We start from the raw sequence: 21,369 nt of genomic DNA on the forward strand, positions 1-21,369 counted from the left end.
AAATAATAAAAAAAATTTGGGGGTAAAAACCTTCAAGTTTCATTACAAGAACATCAGATTGGTACACTAGAGGCCCGATGCACGAAATAGGTGCAAGGGCTAGGCCCTCGCTGCCCCAGCGTTGTCTGGAATGTCACCCGGAAGGACGTCTGGTCTAATTAGCATATTACATTCTTATTATTATAGTTTGGTAATGATAATTTTTCTGCTTTTAATTAACTTAATAACATCTAACTTTAGATTGCTAGCAATATGAGAAGTCCAAAAATATTATTTGCTTTATTTGGAGTCTGTTTTCACTGTAGATAAATAGAAATAACTACACTTTCAAAAAACAAACACAAAACACACACACAAACAAATAAAAACATTTACCACTGTCATATTCAATACCTGAAATTTGAAGAATTTTCTAAAATACATTTTTTCTCCGCCCTGAGTTGTATAACTCACTGCACACACCAAGCTGAAATAGAAAGATGTCTTAATCATTCTGAATCATTTTTGTGTTCCTTTTTTTTTTTTTTAAATGCTTTTATTGATTTTTAGAGAGAGAGAAAAGGAGAGGGAGAGATAGAAACATTGATGAAAGAGGAACATCATGGCTGCCTCCTGCACGTACCCCTACTGGGGATTGAGCCGGCAACCTGGGCACGTGCCCTGATCAGGAAATCCAACCATGAACCTTTCAGTTCACAGGATGATGCCTAACCAATGTTACGCTCTTATAGCAGATGTTTCTCTCTCTCCCTCTCCCTTTCTCTCTCTCTAAAAGTCAATAAACTATCCTTAAAAAAAAAAAAAAAGTGTTTCAAAGATTACTGACTCAAGAGGGAAAATATTCAGTGAATTGAAGAAGACAAAACCATGGGTAATATGACATTTATAAAATTTGTAAAATATTACATAAATTATTTATACACATCTGCCACCTATATGCACATAAAAACGAATGAAAAGAAATACAGAAATATTTTAAGACTGGTTATACTAGGTGATGACATTGTAGCTAATTTAATTTCTCCTTTATACTTATGCCTAGTACTAAGCCAGGTCCTAGGGATATAGTATTGATCAAAACACAGTACCTGGCCCTGACCAGCATGGCTCAGTGGTTAGATTATTGGCCCACACAATGAAGGGTCGCAGGTTTCGATTCCTGGTCAAGGGCACGTACCTGGGTTGCAGGTTCCATCCCTGGCCCGGCGCGTGTGGGAGGCAACCAATTGATGTGAGACACATGGATGTTTCTCTCTCTCTCTCTCTCTTCCCTTACCCCCTTCCTTCACTCTCTAAAAATCAATGGAAAAAATATCCTCGGGTGAGGATTAACACACAAAACAAACAAAACACCACAGTATCTGCTCTCAAAGTGCTCACTGTAGGAACGAGAGTAGCACGGTACAGGTCTTGAAGGCAGATTTAGATTTGAGTTCCACATCATTATTAACTAGCTATTTAACTATACAAGAGTCTCATTTTCTGTAAAATAGGGATTTTACACGTTTAATATTTCAATAAATTCAATTGCAACATATTTTGACTTCTGCTCCTTGCTTGATCCTGGGGATATAGCAGACTTCATGAAATGTATACTTTAATGCAACGGTAGGCACTCAGTAAGTAATTTCAGTACAAAAGACATTTTAAAAATGACAAGTTGTGGATACTACAGAATATGGAAAAAGGGTCACTTAATTAGTCTAGGAAATCAGGAAAGCCTCTTTGAGGAAGTCATGCTGAATCTGAGATATGAAGAAGTAGAACTAAACAAAATGACATAGGCATTCCTTTGTAAGGGAAGAATACATTTCAAGTCATAGAGTTCAGAGGTAAAAGAAGTCTAGTATGACTGCAGTGTAGAGAGGGAAAGAAGAGTGACAAGAATATAAATAGAGCCCTAGCTGGTTTGACTCAGTGAATAGAGCATCAGCCTGCAGACTGAAGGGTCCCAGGTTCAATTCTGGTCAGGGGCACATGCCCAGGCTGCAGGTTCGATCCCCAGTAGGGGGAGTGCAGGAGGCAGCCAATCAATGTTTCTCTCTCATCATTGATGTTTCTAACTCTCTCTCCCTCTCCCTTCCTCTCTGAAATCAACAAAAATATTTTAAAAAAAAGAGAAGAGGCAAAAATGGTGATGTAAGTGGAGATGAAGACGAGATGGTAATGAAAGATGGGTATAAGAACTAACAGAATTTGTGAATGAATTAAGTGGTAAGGCAGTGGAGAAATATAAAATTACTTTAAGTGGCTGAAATGTTCATATCTGCTTCTCAGATTGAAAGAAAAATACAGTTTTAACATTCAAACACATACAAAATATTCTGTTTAAAGTTTGTTTCTGGTAAAATGTAAACATGAAACATAAAATTCTTTCTGAAGTAGGCATTAGGTTTAACGATAACTGGAAATTAAGCAAAAGTTTCAAATAAAGGCATATATAAAAGAAAGCCTTTTAAAACTAGTAAAAATAATCCTTACATGTGTGTTCCAATTTCCTTTACTTCATGGTGTATGACATCATCAATACAGCAATCAGGTTTCAGTTCAGCCACTGCAGCATTGGAAGCAGAAAGATTTAAACGCTGAGAGCTTGTCTGAAGATCAGCCTTGAGAGAAAGTGGTAAGAAATAGTCAAATGAGACTGGTAATCTACAGGGCGAGGATTGGTATAGATGCAAAGAATAGGAACACAGAAGTAGGATGAAGGAGGAGCAAGACTTCTCTGCGTAAGTCTTTCTGTATAGCTCTGACACTCAGAACCATGGCAATGGTTCACATACACATGCACATAAAAAAATAAAATAAAATCAACCAGGTAGATGGGAATTCAGAATTAAATACAAAAGGCTCACACTGCTATAAAGGGCATTCTTGACTTAGGTATTTAAAAAAATCTTCAAACTGCACAAAATGCAAAGCCACCAATAGTGTTCATCTATACAAAAACACTAAAAAAAGAAAACAGATAATGAGAATTTAAACAAGTCACTGATAAAAATTGCTACCCCAAATCAAGTGTGAATAACAGAAAAATTACAAGAACAATACTGCCTGATTATGACACAATATAATTATAAATTATTAATAAGACAAAAAGGCCTTTCTATCTGAAAAACCTATTAACTCTGTGTAGAAGGGGAAATACAAAGGAAATTATAAAATTATTTAAAAAGCTACATATCAGAATCTGTAGGATACACCTAAACCAGTGAATCAGAAGAAAATTCACTTTTATAAAAAAAAAAGAAGAATAAAAATAAACAAATTAAATCCCCAGCTAAAAAGGTAGAAAAAAGACAAGGTAAATAATCAGAACCACAAAGAAAGAGATAGTTAAAAGCAAATATTAATGAGGTAGAGAATAGGAAAGCATTAGATATAAAGTAATAAATAAAAAACCTAATATATAAACCAAGAGATAGCTAAACTAAATCAAGAGAAAAAGAAAGCAAAAATATGCAAAATAAAAAATGACCAGGGAAAAATAGCACTGAGACAGAAATTTTCAGAGACTACCATGAAGACCTATATACAAATAAATTAGAAAAATCTACATAAAATGGATCATTTCCTGGAATAAAACAGTTTTGCAAAATTTACACCATTAGAGATAGAAAGCTTACACATACTAATCTCCAAAGGACAAAGTGAAAATGCTATCAAATAACTTCCCCCAAAAAACAGCACCAGCCCATATGATTTCACAGGAGAATTCTACAAACCCTTTACAGATCAGATAGTCTAAATTCTCCATGTATTGCTCTGAAGCATTGAAAATAAAGGGAATTTCCCTAAATTTTTATTTAGCTACCATAATATTATTTTTTATTGTTTAAAGTATTACATATGTCTCCTTTCCCTCTGATTGACCCCCTTCCCCACCACACCACTCCATCTCCCCAGGACAAGCCCCCACCGCCCCAGTGTCCGTGTCCATTGGTTATGCTAATATACATGCATACAAGTCCTTTAGCAACCATAATATTGATACCTAAAACTTGATGAAAGAAAACATGAAAAAGAAAAATACAAGCCAATATCATGTTATGCTACCTATGTCATCGTGAGTCTGATACAAAAAATGGCTTATGTGTACATAATATATCTAAATATCTTTTTGAGACGAAGAAGATTCTTTCCATGGACACAGACAATAGACAGGGGAAGGACTGGGGTGGGGTGGGAGCTGGGTGGAGTGGGATAAAGGTAAAATTGGGGACATCTGTAATACTCTCAACAATAAAATAAATTTAATAAAAAAAAGAAGATTCTTAAAAAAAAAAAAGATTCTTGATGGGCATTGCACTATTCAATAAACATTCACTACTGTTATTATTTCAAACACCACTGCGTTTATAAAAATTAAAACTAAATAAAGCCAAAAGATATAAATTTATATTTTTAAGTATGCTATTATATTATTTTTCTCTTTTTAATACTTATTTATCTTAAATTACATGCCTTGGTTGATTTATTCATCTTATAAAAATAAATAGAACATTTACTGAATGCCAGGAAAAAAGAATACATTCTCAAAGTTCTGAAAGTCAATCATTTTCATAATCGAATGCAAAGATTGGCAAACTTTAAAAGACCAGGCAGCAAATAATTTAGACTTCGCATGTCATACAGTCTCTGTTGCAACTATAACTCAGCCATTGTAGCTTAAAATCTGCCACAGATAATACAGAAATAAATGAGTGTGGCTGTGTGTCAATAAAACTTTATGGACACTGAAATTTGAATTTCACATCACAAAATAAACTATGTTTCTTTCCAATCATTTGAAAATGTAAAAACCATTATTTGCTCAAAAGTCATAAAAACAGGCATGGACCAAATTTGGCCTACAGATTATAGTTTGCCAACTCCTGATCTAATGAAAGGCAGAAACCCCATCAATAGTATAACAAACATATGCAGATGTATGCAAAAAATTGCATCCAATTTCTGGAAGTTGGGTCATATAGGAAATTTGGAATATTTGCTCTCTGAGGTCCTTTTCAATTCTAATATTTGATCATTTTCAAACGCATCCTAATTGGACTTCCGTTCTGGTAATTCTAAAGTGATCTAAACACATCACTTGGGACAACTTTTACAAAACTTCTCCCTCATATTCAGTGAGTTTTTACTTTCTTTATGCCCTTTCTCTATGTAAATAGATTTCAGATTGTGTAATTGAATTGGCATATTCTATCTCTTAATTTCTAAATGACTGCAAAAATCTTCTAACTGGTCTATTTCCTACAAACCATCCCATACAATGTTTTCATCAGTCTTCCAAAATAGTGTGAATATCTCTGCTCAAAAATCTCCACTGACAGCCTGGCCAGTGTGGCTCAGTGGTTGAGCATCAACCTATTGAACCAGGAGGTCACAGTTCAATTCCCTGACAGGGCACATGCCTGGGTTACGAGCTCAATCCCCATTAGGGGGCATGTAGGAGGCAGCCGATCAATGATTCCCATCATTGATGTTCCTATCTCCTCCTCCCTATCCCTTCTTCTCTGAAATCAATCTATATATATATTTTTTAAATCTCCTCTGATTGCCCACTGTCTCAAAAAACGAAACAAAAAAAAGGCAAAACCTCAGCCTTAGCCTAGCTTTCAAGATGCTCCACTGTGTGCACATCCATAACCTTACCTACTCTTATCAAGTGAATTCTGTTCAGTGCCACAAGAACACAATATGTATTCCTATGTCTCTGCTTCCGATTACCTAGTTCCTCTTGTCTTTTTCTCTAAATCCTACCATTCTTTCAAGACCCTCTTGTGTTCCTTTTCTCCTAATAAGTTTTCCTGATTTAGGCAATATCCCCCCCTGTAACCTTTCCTCCTCTTTCAAATTTTATTATGTTAATCAGAAATTGCTAAAAAAAACATTCTGCTGTTTACCTTGGACTGGTACATTTTCTCATCCAACCTATCACAAACTTTGAGGATAACAGAAATGATTCTGTGCTTAGCTTACTATACTATTAGGTATTTAGTTATTGCTTGTTGTTGATGACAAAAATTTCTGTATCAAACATGCATTTTAATTAAGTTTCAAAAACATAATAGAAAAGCTGTTTTAAAAAAATATATCGCAAACAAGAATGCCACTTACTTTTACCAATATATCTTTTACAACTTGATTGCTATCATTATGAACGCTGATATAACTGGAAAAGGTCTCTCCCAAAAATATGTTCCTGTGAAATAAAATAAAATTTTACACAGAAATCCATTCAAGATTTATCATAAATATTCTATTTGAGCACCACTGAGAACTTCAAATGTAGAAAAATTTATTAAAGGATAGAGATCAGGTAAAATACCGCTTCAACATTCCTTGTTTACACTAGGCTGCTCTTTTATTACTAAACTAGAGGCCCAGTGCACAAAATTCTTGCACTCGGTGGTGGGGGTGGGCCCTCAGCCTGGCCTGCACCTTCTCGCAGTCCGAGAGCTCTTGGGGGATGTCCAACTGCCAGCTTAGGTCTGCTCCCCATCCTTAGCGCTGCCGCAGAGGCAGGAGAGGCTCCCACCACCACCGCTGTGCTCACCAGCAGTGAGCCCGGCTTCTGGCAGAGCGGCGCTCCCCCTGTGGGAGCGCACTGACCACAAGGGGGCAGTTCCTGTGTTGAGCGTCTGCCCCCTGATGGTCAGTGCACATCACAACGACTGGTCATTCCACCGTTCGATTTGCATATTAGGCTTTTATTATATAGGATGCAATTCAAAATACTTATCCTATATTATAAAAGCCTAATATGCAAATTGACCGAACAGAATGACCAGCAGAACGACTGGCTGCTATGATGCACACTGACCACCAGGGGGCAGACACTCAATGCAGGAGCTGCCCACAGCCCAGCCAGCACGGGCCCCCCAATCGCCCTGCTGGTCGCCCCGCAAGGGAGGCGACTGGCGGCGGTGGCAGGGCTGGCGAGTAGGCGGTGCCAGGCTGTCCAAGGCAGGTGCCAGCAGGGGGCACCCCCGATCGCCCCGCAGATCGGCCCTGATTGCCGGCCAGGCCTAGGGACCCTACTCATACATGAATTTCATGCACCAGTTCTCTAGTTTAATCTATAAAGCATGCTATAAATCATGGCCCTCAACTATAGCACCAACTGCCAGTTTCTTTAGGAATAAGTCATTGAAATCAGGTCCATGTTAAGAGTCTTAGGAGTCTTAAGATTTGTTATTGAAGAGGATAGAAAAAGGCAATTTTTGTTAACTAGCTTATGACCTGAATCTAGAAGAGACCCAAGTAATTGATCTCAGAGTATTTTTTACGATATATTTGATTTTTCTAAGTTAGGCTAATAAAAATAGTAACTAGTGGCTTTACTGTATACTTTTTATAAAATATATTTTATAAAAATATATATTTGTAATTATATACTATGTAAAATATTTAAAAATATATATTTATAAAATATATTTTACATGAATATATTTCCAAGTTTTGAAGACACTAGTCAATGACCACATTCTTTCACAAAAACTTAAAAAATACCTTTTAGTGTCAAATTCTCTCAGTTGAAAAAGGATGGAATCAGGGGCATCTACCCCAATAATAATCTATAATAATAAGCTAAGAGCAAGAGAAGAAATAAAAAAAATTATAGCTCCTAATTAGCTGCCAAGTCTGATAACTTACGTTGAGAGAGGGCTGTGAAGTTGAATAAAAGGGATGATTCTGAAAGACATTTGTATTAAATAAGTTAAAATAAAAGGAATCCATGGGCATTAAAAAATACAGAGTATAGCAAAAAGTACTGTTACAGTTGTGAGTATGCAAAATAGTTCATTCTTATATTATTATTTATTAATTATTGTATTATTTTCCATACGAACAACTATAAACTGACTTTTGCTCGACCCTGTATAATAAGATCTAATGGAGAAAGCTAAAATTCTATCACCTGAAGAATCACTATTAATATCTTGGTATGTATCTTATTTTTCTTAACCATATATATCTTATGGTTTTTTAAATTCCGGTATCACATAGTATAATTTTGATGAAATGTTTTTTTACCACTTAAATGGATCATGAGCACTTTGCCAACCCATAGTTATTTTTTTGAAAACTAGATTTGTAATGCCTTTAAAGTATTGCTGTATGTCTTATGTGACTACATCATTCTTACCCGAAATTCTGTGGTAAAGTCAACATTTCTCCCAACATTAAAATTTCTGCACCATTTACAGTTGAAGGATCATCTCTCATGAGTTGGTTAAAGAGATCTCCTATAGAAAGACAAAAACATAAAATTCTAACCTCTACCTTGTAAATAACTTTACTTACATAAATATATATCTGGGAGAGAGATGTTTTTAAAAAACAATCTCTTCACAAGTTATATTTAAACAATCTAATATCTAATCTTCAATGAAACTAGTGCATACCAAAAAATTCTGGTTTCACAGAGAATGAACGTTAGAAACAAAGGTAAATATAGGTCATGTGATATAAAATATATTATAGTAAGCTCCAGTAATTTAAAAAAAAGGGAATGCTAATACATACATTGATGGAACATTTGAGGACAAATGTAATTTTTATAGTATTATGACTATGGATGTATTATTATTAAAACTAAAATAAAAATCTCCTGTTGCCATCGGTATTAATAGTACCTTATAATGAGACCTGTTACTCGATGGCCACCACTCGCATGCTACAAAAACAGGGAACAGAGAATGTAGCAAAGAGCAAAAATTGGCAAGGCTGGGCTTATTCGAACGTAATAGAGGCAATCAAGATGCCAATTTTTCCCTAAGTGCAAGTAGAATAAAGTGCCATACCAGGTAAGTCTTTCTCTTCACATGTTACTGGAATATTGGTGAATAAAGTAGGCTTCGTCAACCGCATCACTGTGAATTCCAACAGTAAAAAAAACACATGTATATTAATATTGCTTTGGGCTAGTATTCCCAAGCCAGTGCATGGCATTCATCAATTTTATACTAATGTAAAATAGAACTATATACTTCCTAAACTAAATATAATATTAAATACTTCCTAAGATTATATAGAAATAATTCATTTAAAATGCTAATATATGAAACAATTTTATACATGAGAAAAGAAAATAATCTTACATTTTTATAACTTAATGAACTTTAAAAATTAAATGTAAATATAATACACCTCATTACAGAAAAACTAGAAAATAAAAGAATTTATCCTATAGAAGGAATATGCTAATTGACTGTCATGCCCTCACAAGATGGAGGCGCACACAGCCACAAGATGGTGGCGCCCAGTCCTCTCAGTCCCGTCTCATCCAGCCCGAGTTCCCCAGTCCCCTTAGCCCCGCCTCATCCAGCTGGAGTCCCCCAGTTCCCTCAACCCCTCCTCATCCAGGCAGAGTCCCCCAGTCCCCGGGGAGGACAGTTGGAGACAATCATACCGGCAGGGGAGCAGTTAGGCGTCAATCAGGTTGGCAGGGGAGTGGTTAGGGGGCTATCAGGCTGGCAGGCAGAGTGGTTAGGGGCAATCAGGCAGGCGAGTGATTAGGAGCCAACAGTTCAGGATTGTAAAAGGGATGTCTGACTACCGGTTTAGGCCCGATCCCACTGGGCCAGAGGACCTGAGGCCACGCCCCCTGCCATGTGGGGCTTGATGCAGGATCTCAGGGATTGGGCCAAAACCGGCAGTCAGACATCTCCTGAGGGGTCCCAGATTGGAGAGGGTGCAGGTGGGCTGAGGGACACCACGCCCATGCATGAATTTCATGCACTGGGCCTCTAGCCCTATCTAATAGAGAGTGAATAGGCAAATTGACTGTCACACCATAACAAGATGGCTGCGCCCACAGTGGAGGCAGGGATTCCATAACACAAGATGGCTGCGCCCACAGCAGAGGCGGGGATCCTGTAACACAATATGGCTGTGCCCACAGTGGAGGCTGAGTTCCCGTAATGAGCCTTAATGAGCAATCAACAGGGGCCCGAGGCTGCGTGGCGCTGGGCCGGGGCAGGGGACCTGAGGCCATGCCCCCCACCTGGCAGGGCTTGATAGGGGACCTCAGGCCATGCTCCCTGCCCGGCGGGGCTTGACGGGGGACCTCAGGGCGCACCCCCCACCCTGGTGCCAGGCTTTGGGACCTCAGGCCATGCCCCCCACCCAGCAGGGCTTGACAGGGGACCTCAAGCCATGTCCCCCACCAGGCGGAGCTTCATGAGGACCTCAGACCACGCCCCCAGCCCCTGCGCTGGGTCAGGCGACCTCAGGCCGCGTCCCCCACCTGGCCAGGCTTGACAGGGGTGGGGCCGGTCGGGTCTGGATCTAGCCCAATGGGGGTGGGGTCAGCTGGGTCTGGGTCTCGTGCAATTTCGAGGTGCACATGGGTGGGCGGGGACTTTACTCTGGTTGCCATGGCACACCTCAGACTCTGACAGGAGGAAGATTTTCATATACATTTTACTAATTTTCTTTCATCTCTGACACTTCTATTATAGAGAAAGGGCAAATAGCAATATTAAAATATTTCCTCTAATTAATTCCCTTTTAATGTGCACGAATTTCATGCACCGGGTCACTAGTCTATATATAAAAGCCTAAGCGACCAGCTAACTGGCTGGTAACCATGACACACAATGACCACCAGGGGGCAGATGCTCAACGCAGGAGCTGCCGAGCGACAGCAACTTTGCAGAGTGTTCTCTGGGACTCCTTGGGGGTTGCTGGACTGCCAGTTTTGGCCCGATCCCTGCAGGCCAGGCTAAAGGACCCCACCTGCTGGAGGGACCCCGCTCACTTTGTGGTACCGCACCAGGTGCGGCCGGCCAGGGAGGCACCGTGGGAGTGTGACTCCAGGGCGTGCCCGGCCCATCTCGCCCAGGCCCACCCTGTCAGCCACCTTCTAATTAATTTCCTTTCAATGTGCACGAATCCGTGCACTGGGCCTCTAGTTAAGGTATATTAGGAGAACAAGGCTTTAAAAAAATCCTGAGTGAGTTCGGTGTAAATAATATCAACAAAATATTAATCAAAAGAAGCCTGACAGGAAAATAAGTTTAGATGCATCATTTTGAATATAAAACAATAATTTTATGACAAAAGGGCCTTTTGTGAGCTGTACCCCTTGATTATAATTACTGACCACTGAAAGTTCAGTAAGTGGCCCTTTTAGTAATATTAATTCTGTATAGAAATTACAAAAATATCAGTTAATGGTTTATTGGTTATTTCCAACCAGAAATAAGATTTGTTCTTGGAACATAGCAGAATGTATCTAAAGTTTATCTAGAAAAATAAATAAGTGAAAATAAGAAAATAAATTGGGAAAAGGGGGGAAGAACTGGACTTACCATATATTAAAAAATTTAAGTCTACAATAAATTAATTGGCTCATTAATTGAAGACCATACAAATACATATATTAGATAGTTAATAAAAATGATTAGGATAGAGAAAAATATTAACATTTTAAGATGCTAAGACAACTGATTAGCTATTTGGAAAAAATAAAATTTAATCTATAAATTCACTTAAAAATCAAGAGACATACTAAAAAAACACAATATGTCATATTTGCAGATTTTTAAATACAAACTGAGAAAGCCAAGTTATTAACATACAACTATCTCACTCTTTGAAAGATAATCCAAAGTATGTCTATATCAAATACACATTTAAAACACAATATTTACTGTCTTATAGTAATAGACTTCAAAAATTACATATAATTTTAGTTGGAAAAGAGCAAATACTAACTGAAGCAAGGTTTAGGAACTATAATAAAGCCCTGGTTGGTAAACAGTAATTTTGTACCCAGCCTTGAATGTTAAAGTAGGTACTTCACCGAAGAAATTAGAGCAAATAACAATGTGATTTTTAGTTGAGTGCCAAATATTCATATAGTGCCATATGTAGAGACACTTGCAGTAGAACTCACAAAACAGACATTTCATTTACTTATGAAATTCAGGTTTCATATAAAATATTATAATAAAAAGATAGGCCTGAAGTTACAAAGTGATAAACTGGGCCTAGCTCAACTTGCACACAAATTTTGCTTGGCCACAACATTAAAAAAAAAAAAAATTAAGTGCAATCTTCTCCAGGTCTGGAATCCTTACCACATTCTACAGTCTATCTAGTCCCTGAAGACATTTATGTCTGTGAATTTTGAATTAATTTTGGGCATTTTGAGCAGATTAAATTAAAGAGAATCATTATGCAGGAGCTCATTTTGAAAAATTTCAAAAAGTGATCTTTAAGTTATTTGGTGAGTTAGCAAATGAAGTTAAATTAATATAATGCCCTGCCATCTTTTTTTTTTTTGCATTTGACTTAACATTTATTTGAAGATGGATGGGTTATCAGGGAAAAATAAAATGATGGTACTGCTGCATTTCCCTGGAGAGTAAATGCTGATTGGATTTTACCAAATGCCCTCACAGATACACCTTCCTGTATATGCCTTTGTTTCCCCAATTTATTTCTATGTCTATGTTAGAGTGTAACCCAGAAATACTGCTGAGCCCTACTATTAGCTTATGACAGAATCGTGAGTTCTAAGGTTCTAAATATGCAAAGAAGTAGCCATGGATTCTAAATTCTTAGGCCTTGATTACTTCTTAAGTACTCTCTAGGTAGAAGAGAAATGAATCCCCCTTACCCCCTTCTTTAAGATCCTTACAATATTTGCACTAAAACTTACTCTTCAGTTTCCCATTTCTGATTTTTACTGTTTCTCAAAGGGTTAAAAAGCAATTGATATAGAGTAAATTAGAAAAATTTAAATCTGCCACATACGAAAACAAAGAAGCTCTTTTTAATGTGTGGTTCTTGGATTAAAAAGCTGCTCTTCATAAGAATCCCATGATGCTAGACCAGTGATGGGCAACCTTTTGAGCTTGGTGTGTCAAACTTCGCCAAAAAACTGAGCATCACTCGGGTAGTGTGTCACTTTTGAGGAAAAAACATTATTTCGCAAATGTTTCATCCTCAGGAGCAGCAGATGTTTCATCCTCGGCATGCGGCCACGTGTCATCAGAAATGGCTACGCGTGTCAGTGCTGACACGTGTGTCATAGGTTCGCCATCACTGTGCTAGACTATACCTTGTATTTTCAGCTCTGTGCGCAATCATTTCAAAATAATAAAACTATCAAAGAAAAACAGTGTTATGAGTACCTAGGTTTTTATTTTTTTAAATTGATTTTTAGAGAGAGAGGGAGAGGGAGAGCAAGAGAGAGATCAATTTAAGAGGGAAACATCAATCAGCTGCCTCCTGCACACCCCCCCCAACCCCCCCCCCCCCCAGGGAATTGAGCTTGCAACCCGGGCATGTACCCTGACACATGCCTGTAATGCCCAAACATCAGAGCCACATTGGCCAGGGCATGAGTACCTAACTTTTAGCCCTTGATTAGCAACCTCACAGTAAATAAGACCTGAACAATAAAAATCAGCTTCACCATTTATTTTTGCCTAATCATGTAACCAACTCTTATTCACAAGCTCACTAGCAACACTCAATGGCTTCTTGACATTTCTCCAGCAGTCTTCGATTGAAAAGAAAGACTGATGAACAAAAGAGGAAGTCATTACTGAAGAAGCTACCTTGGAAACTCCCTCTACAACAGGTGGTTTTTTATTTAAAGACCTCTGGAAGCATTCATGCACATACTGCTTATTTTCTAGATAGCAGTCTCATTTGAGACAATAAAATGATACTAAAAATAGTTAAAAACAAAACAATATTTGAACAGAGTAAAACCTAATTGGAAAAGATTATCTCTTCAGTTAAAAATTCGTAGACTCCTCAGACTTTAAGCAATATCAGCCTGTGAAGAATCTCTCCAAAGGGGACATTTATCATGTATTATGGAACCTCTACCATGCTAGGCACTATGCCACAAGGCAAACATATCTCCACCTTGCTAATGAATACACTCTTACTGGTTTTTTTCAAGAGTTTGGTTTTTCTACTTAATAGTAATAACTCCATGTAAGCTCTGTGAGGGCAGGGTACATGTATGCATCCTTTCCTACTACATTCTAATATCTAGCTCATAGAAGGCATTTACATGTATTAAATAAATACATCCTTTTATAAACCTTTTATTCCATAATCACTTTGGTTATTTTTAAAAAAATTATCTTTATTGTTGAAAGCATTATATATGTTCCTCCTTTTCCCCGCTAAGGACCCCCTCCATCCTGCCCCCACTCCATCCCCCAGGCCTTCACCACAATATTGTCTGTGTCCAGGGGCTATGCATATACTCATATAAGTCCTTTGGTTATTTCTATGAAGTGATACATAAATCCATTTTATAACATTTTGGTTATGGGAAACCAACAATGACTTCAAAAACCAGCAGGTTAGTAACCAGTATTAATAGTCATTAAGATGGAATTACTTGTATTAGAATAAAGAGTAACTTGATTTCTTATCATATTTGATACTTCTTTTCAAAACATATTATATAGCCTTAAAGATGCATTATGGTCTTAGGAAAATTATATATTTTTTATTTAACCTTTGTTTCAAGAGAACACATCAACTGTTATCTATTACATATCTTTGGGAACATCAGCACAATTTGGTTGGTCTCCCATTTTGAACTATATACATGCCACTTAAATAGCATTCACTGAAACTGAAACTGGTTTTAGTTTCATTTAAAAAAAATTATTACATTTTAGATGAGTAAAGAAAAAATACTATAAAATTAGACTTTAAGGATTTATCCAAATCCAAACTATTCCCTGTAATTCATAGGAATATATAACTCAATCATTGGAAACGTAACAGAACAAAAGGAATGGCACATTTTACCTCTAACTTCAGTATAAAAAATAATTTATCACAATTAATTTAAACAGTGGCTGTTAAAAGTAGAATCCAGAAAGTTCTTGACTTAAATGACAAGTCTACAAATTCACATGATATTTATTCCTGGGATACAAACTGAACACATATTACCACACAATTATTTTTCACAATGTTAAGAATAAATAGGCTATGCTAGCAAAGGTTCAAATAAAAAAAATTGTCATTAAAAATTTAAAAACCAGTAAAAAAATTTATTCATCTATTTCAATATATACTGTTCATTCAGAATAGTCTTCTTTTTGACAATCACGGGAATTCATCACATACTAAAAATAATACCATGTTTACGCACAAATAAATTTATTTTCCCTGTAAGAGCTAATCTTCCTTTAAGGAGATTTCCCACATATTCACAGTACATAATATCACAAAACACCCATATTTGGCCCAAATGTCTCTGAATTGTAGCATTACAAGATGGAAGTTCATTGTGCCTGATAATTCTATTGAGTTTTGCCCAAATGTCTTCCAGAGTTTGGTTGTTACATAGAGTGTGATCTATTGTCCATCTTGCTCTATAAAATAAGTGTAAATCTAGTGCCTTTACACTATCTTGCAATTTTTTAGACAAAGGAAAAATATCTTCAGTACAATTTCTGCTGGGGAGTGAAACACTCCAAGACCTCTTCTTGTGCTGTTTCCCTTTCTCTGACTGTTTATCCAGATTTCCAGAAGTAGTCTGTTCTTTCAGTGTGTGAGAACGGATTAAGTGCTTCTTTTCTTTCAAGTTAGGCTGAAACTCCAATAGAGCTACTGTACAATCATAACTCTGTGATTTAACATCATGTTCTGAAATGGTTAAGTATTGTTTCACATCTTCAGTTGCCTCTTCAGAAATCACAGGTGGTGATCGTTTAGGTTTGAGCGGAAGTTTGGACCCATCATGTGGAAACCAAGGGATAAATCTTGATAGTGGACGTGTAGGAAAGTCTTGAATTGCTTTCTCTGCAATTTTCAGCAATTGTGTGGGATCACTCTCATATGCTCGATAATGCAATATTATTTCTGTGGTCATTCTGAAGTAATCCAATTACTCTTAATGAAAGGAAAATTTCTTAGCTGAGCTCCTCAGAGCTAGAATGTAATTTAAAATTACAAGACTGTCTCTTTCCAAATCAGAGGGAAACAGGACCTAAAGTGGAAGTATTGCAAAGAATAAGATATGGTAGGGATAGCCTACATACAAATAGTCAGGGAGAAAAGGAAAAACAAAAACCAAACCCAATATACTATTTTACCAAAGTGCTATTGGTAAATGTGAATGTAATCCACAAAACTGAAAATCCTTTCTCTCATGAAAATAAGGGATCTGGATTAGATGCTCTATCAGCTCACTTCTAGCCTAAAAATGCTAGTAGTCAACATGTTTAACTTAACAGATAATAAAGAATTTGGAAATAATGATATTAATATATTAGGTACTAATAATATTAAGACTATATACAAAACAAAGAAAAATTAGTGATTCTTAAAATACTAGATTCATATATAATTTAAAGAAGTAATAATACTTAGAATTTTGAGACATCTCAGTAGTAAACACTAAAAGCATAAAAATGGTTTCAGTTTGCATTTTACCCAGGCTAGGGACTGGTTTTGTGACAGCCTCCTCTGTATAATTAGGGCACTTCAGTATTAAGACCATGGCTCCTGAATTCCAATTTGGAGGGAAGCAAGAAGGCTAGACCCTTATTTTTTTCTTCTTATAACACAGAAGTCCTAAAGTTGCCCCAAATTAAGCATTGATAATAAGTTCCAGCGTATAGTACACGGGCTCAAGAATGGAACCTTCCAGGATCTGCAAGTTAGGTTTCCTAACCAGGTACAAAGCTGCAAAAGCCATACTTGCAAGTTCTTTCATATCTTGCACCAAAAAAAAAAAAAGAGAGAGAGATTGAATCCCTTCTCAAAAATCATTAAAAGAATCAGAACGTCAAACCTCAGGGAAGGTAGGGGACAGTGGGGGTAAGGGGAAGAGATCAACCAAAGGACTTATATGCATGCATATAAGCCTAATCAATGGACACAGGCAACAGGGGATGGGAGCAAAACAAAACAAAACAAAAATCATTAAAAGAACTACTTGATGAGGGTTCTCCCGATGTCAACACTCATTTGACCACTTTCTGAAGAGTCAGAAGAAGTCATCTCATGATTATTTTCACCTACTGTTAATGTCCATTAACAGATTTGACAACTTGTAAATTCATAATATTCATAATTTTTAATGTTTCATAAATTAGATAGCACATTCTTTCAAGAATGAATGCTTTTATTTTTTCCCTTATACTTTCACATTGTAAGATAATGACATTGAGAATTCTTTCAGTATTGTCTAAACTTATTCAGTTTTGGAAAGACGGAGGAAGGCCTTGTGCTGAAATATTGCCTCAATCAATAATTAGCTTGTGATCTTGGAAACGTTTCTTAACTTTTGAGAGTTAAGGAACCCCTATTGGACATGCTTGCTGTGAGACTGAGAGATAAAGACCCTGGCAGTTCCTTTTCTTCTTTTCCTTCAGGAATAACCCACTTCAGTCCAGCTCATTTGCTCAAACTAAGCTTGCTGGGCATTTTGCTATATCACTTAATATTGCACTTCCTTAATTATACAGTCAGAGGCCGTCCTGTTAACCCCAGCTATCAGTATACGATTTTATGTTACAAATGGGACTGGTGGGCTTCTGGAAGGGAAGGTCTCTCAAAATGGATACCACAAGGAAGTGCAATGTAACTGAATTCAAAAGTCTACTGAGCGTTTTCTCAGCTCAGTCGAAGAAGGGATTGGTAACCACACATCAGAGCATCCAAGAAATAAAGAAGTGCATTTGTGGTACGGAAAACAGTTAAAACACAGCTGAAAGCATTTAAAAGTTTTTCAGAAAACAACAGGAATTCCAGAAAAACTCTAACCTGTTTTTCTCTAAATAATGACCTAATTATCAAACATACTCAAACTGATTGCTATGCACAGAAAATGAAAGTTGACGTGAAGTTTCCCATATACACAATACTGTGAAGTACTCTACAGTAGATTTTAACAAACCTGGATTACATGTCAGTACTATGTACTTCTAAATCTTTGGCACTGCTATTTTACAGATGGAGTTGAAGGCTCTTCGTCAGTGCCGCATGAAGGCACAAGACACCAAAGAAAACCACTTCAGAGGTCGCCTGTCATCATCCTGGTCACAGGGCTCTCCCCGGGTAGGGTGGGAACGTCAGCTTCTGGGACTAAAATCTGTCTGGTGACTGCAACAGCACCTAACTGAGTCATTTGCCTCTCCTGGCTTTACAAGCCATGCCCTCCCCTCCGCGACTGGTCTACCTATCCGTCCTAGAGGGAGGCTCTCAAACCTAAAGTCAGAGTTGAAATTGCTTCCCGCCACTTCGGCACCAGGGGCAGAGCGGCAGGGCGTGCACGGAGTGTAAGAAGAACGAGGCCTACATCGCACGGGCCAGGGCTGTGTGGCCAAGGCTTGGAGATCTAGAGAGAGAAGGCGAGAGAACAGATTTAAGGGGAGTCAGGCTCGCAAAATTTTACCTTTCAGAGCCAGCAGGTGCTCCTGTTTGGGGGGATTCACTTCCATTTTGACAGGCACTTTCGATCGAGAGCCTACGGGGGTTGAGGAGGTTCAATCCAACTCGGAAGAGAGCAGAAAAACGCACTTTCGGGAAGGCAGGGCGTCAAACACCGTCCCTTCCGGTGGTGTCTTAAATTCCCTTCTTATCGGGTTCTTTACGACCCAATGGCAGCTTCTCACCAAGGCCACATCTGGCCAGTGGATCACCTATACATAGAATATTCCTCTTCCCATCCGCATTCACACTTCGCGACTGCACGACACCACTCGTCGGAACAATACTCGGTCTCCGAAATCGCGGCCTTGCGGCGTAAAAGATACAGAGATGGCACGCCGGGACTTGTAGTTTATATAAAAACCGCACTGCATGCAGGGAGATGTAGTCCCTCCTCGTCCCCCCCCTTTTTTTTTTTTTTCGCGACTGGGGACAGTATCTTGCTCCTGGAGCGAGAGTTGCACCCCACAATTTTGCTTCTCTTTTAGCTTTAATTTTTTTCCTTAACTTTATTCCTTCCATCAGTGGCAGATTCTTTAATAACAATAAAAATAAAGCGCCCATGCGCAAGGATGTGCAGCCAGCCAGTGACTGGCGGGAGGAGGAAGGAGGCGGTCCTGGGAACATTTCCTCGCCCTGCGCCGTATTGCGCCTGTGCGCCAGTGGCGGGCGCCGAGGCTTCTGGGTAGGTGGCTCTGCCCCGCCCCTCCGTTGGAGGCCCTTTCGGGTGCTTCTGCAGCGCCGCTCCTCCAAGGATGGCTTCTCTGGTTGTAAACAAGGCTGGATCGGGACTAGACAGTGGCCGTCAGGGCAGCTGGGGCACGGCCGTGGTGAAGGTGAGGGGCCCTGCGTTCTCTGTTCTCCACCATTGGCCTGCCTGTGGTTCATCCCCGAGATGGGGCTGCAGCGCCGCGGCCCGGGCTGCTTTGGGCGGGATGCGGGGCCTCTGGGCCCCTCTTGGCTGTCCAAGCCAGGCCCTCCCCTCCGCGACCGGTCTGCTGTTCTTGCCAGTCCTCTGCCTGGCATCAGCTAGGGGGCATTTGTGAAAAGAAGCTTATGGGCCTGTGAGGGTGACCTGGGCTTTCTTCCCCCAGGTCTTCTAATTTTAATTAAACCCAACAGGCATTAATTAGCTTATTTTTATTAAATCAAACCATTATTAGCTCCAGGTATTATGTTAGCCTTTTAAATCGCTGGTGTCTACTTACGAGGTTGATGTTAATTCCTGTTTTACAGGTGAGGAAACAAAGGTTTACGTTAACAGTGTGTGGCAGAGCCAGGGTTGACTGGCTCTAAAGTTGGCTTTTTACTATTGCATTACTTCCATGATCAGACGTCAGTTATGGGGTGACCTGCCCCTTCCTCTCTTGGTCAACACTTTAAAAAATATATATTTGTATTGATTTCAGAGAGGAAGGGAGAGAGAGAAATATCAATGATGAGAGAGAGTCATTGATCGGCTGCCTCCTGCACGTCCCCCTACTGGAGATGAAACCCGCAACCCGGGCATATGCTCTTGACCGGAATCGCACCCAGGACCTTTTAGTCCCGAGGCCGACGCTGTATCCACTGAACCAAAGTAGCTAGGGTTTGGTCAACACTTTTAAGAAGTCTCCAACAGCAACACAGCTGGACAGTAACACTAGGGTCTATGAATTGCCCTATGCTTGAAGTTTGAAATTCTACCCTGTGTAAATGCTCCAAGATGCCGTTACTAAAAAATCAACTGAAATAACGTGGAATATTTGTAACCTGAGATATTGATAATTCTCATTACTGGCTACATATTCGAATCACTGAGCACGTTTAAAAAAACACAAACTGATACAGCCACCCCTCCTCCCCAGTTCTGATTAAGTTGACATCAGTATATTTTTTACATTCTCAGAACCATGTTTGAGAACCACTGGACCAGGTAATATCTGAAGTATTTTTTATTTTTAATAATAGCCTTCTAATGATTTTTCACCTAATGTTGGTTTTATATGACAACAAATGATACATTTCTGCTCACAACTGTATTATCAGTCAGTATTGGTGGTTGTTGATTCATCTGACCTTTATATACTAGTATTGATGAAGTTATTCTGAAAACACACAGCATATCCAAGATGCAAAGGAGCCCTCTTATTATAAGGCATATTGTGTGGTTGAGATTTTATTTATGGGATTGTATTTTTTCTAAGTAAAGAATATCTGAAGATTATTTTGTGAATTAACATGAATTAAGAAGTTGTATTAGGCATGAATATTATTGCTGTATCTTCTTTGTTATCCTGTTTTCCTTAAAAATCTCAAAACTATACCAAAGCCTGATGGTACTCCAGTTTGTAATAGCACACAGTTTGAAATATTAGAGGCTCGCTTTATTCATTTTAATCTTTACATGTAATATGTGCTTAAGTTGTGCAGTAGGACCGTCCTTTTTGGCAAGAACCTCATGCTGTAATTTGTAAGAAGTATGTTGGCATAATTTTTTTAAATTGTAATTTTCATAGATGAAAGCAAGGAGTGTTAATTGGGAGGTAAGAATTGAAGTATAATAATGCTAACATTATGTAAACTGGCCTCTTGTTTAATGAACAAATTGACAATGGCATGGCTTTTATCATTAGAGAAACAAAGATAAAAATCTAAAATTAATATTATTTACATTCAGGAAAGAATCAGGAAAGTTTCTTTTGAAAGTGAGCCTCACCCTGGCCACTGTGACTCAGTTGGTTGGGCATTGTCCCATGCACGGGAAGATTGCTGGTTGAAATCCTGTGTAGGGCACGAAAAAAAAAAAAAAAGAGAGAGAGAAAGTGAGCCTTCTTAATCTTTTAAAAATATGGACTGGTTAATTAAAATTTTATTTATATGTAATAAGTACATGTAATGAAGTCCTCTTTGGCATATTTGTAAAGTTTATAAAATTAAAAGCTATCCTATCTA

At 38.3% G+C, this 21,369-nt stretch overlaps 3 protein-coding genes across 14 annotated transcripts in view; 1 reads left to right on the forward strand and 2 right to left on the reverse strand.

Annotated features, from left to right (window-relative positions):
* TRAPPC13 (trafficking protein particle complex subunit 13) overlaps window positions 1-18,463 on the reverse strand; it is a 29,993-nt gene extending 11,530 nt beyond the window's left edge. For 5 of the 9 annotated variants that reach the window (XM_028139536.2, XM_028139534.2, XM_028139533.2 and 2 more), the window contains exons 1-7: window positions 18,401-18,463; window positions 8,808-8,876; window positions 8,150-8,249; window positions 7,657-7,695; window positions 6,118-6,202; window positions 2,482-2,609; window positions 394-466 (exon numbers count right to left, since the gene is read on the reverse strand). In XM_028139536.2, coding sequence (XP_027995337.1) covers window positions 394-466; window positions 2,482-2,609; window positions 6,118-6,202; window positions 7,657-7,695; window positions 8,150-8,249; window positions 8,808-8,876; window positions 18,401-18,446 — 540 coding nt within the window. In that variant the 5' untranslated portion in view covers window positions 18,447-18,463. The remainder of the gene's footprint in view (window positions 1-393; window positions 467-2,481; window positions 2,610-6,117; window positions 6,203-7,656; window positions 7,696-8,149; window positions 8,250-8,807; window positions 8,877-18,400) is intronic. The other 4 variants (XM_008161876.3, XM_008161875.3, XM_008161874.3 and 1 more) reach the window with 1 other exon arrangement.
* Window positions 14,807-18,457, reverse strand: SHLD3 (shieldin complex subunit 3). The gene is made up of 2 exons (XM_028139537.2): window positions 18,401-18,457; window positions 14,807-15,988 (listed from the first exon to the last, which is right to left on the reverse strand). Exon 2 carries the CDS (start codon window positions 15,869-15,871, stop codon window positions 15,116-15,118), a length of 756 nt encoding a protein of 251 aa, XP_027995338.1. The 5' UTR covers window positions 15,872-15,988; window positions 18,401-18,457; the 3' UTR covers window positions 14,807-15,115.
* A 684-nt stretch (window positions 18,464-19,147) lies between the features above and the next one.
* The window catches only part of TRIM23 (tripartite motif containing 23), a 40,315-nt gene continuing 38,093 nt past the window's right edge, over window positions 19,148-21,369 (forward strand). For all 4 annotated transcript variants that reach the window (XM_054715217.1, XM_008161871.3, XM_054715220.1 and 1 more), the window contains exon 1: window positions 19,148-19,271. In XM_054715217.1, the coding sequence (XP_054571192.1) occupies window positions 19,191-19,271 (81 nt within the window). In that variant the 5' untranslated portion in view covers window positions 19,148-19,190. The remainder of the gene's footprint in view (window positions 19,272-21,369) is intronic.

This window comes from Eptesicus fuscus, chromosome 4 (assembly GCF_027574615.1).
Source record: "Eptesicus fuscus isolate TK198812 chromosome 4, DD_ASM_mEF_20220401, whole genome shotgun sequence".
Lineage (NCBI taxonomy): Eukaryota > Metazoa > Chordata > Mammalia > Chiroptera > Vespertilionidae > Eptesicus > Eptesicus fuscus.

Coding starts and splice junctions, on each gene's coding strand:
- SHLD3 (XM_028139537.2), bottom strand. CDS start 15,871: ATGACCACAGAAATAATATTGCATTATCGAGCATATGAGAGTGATCCC.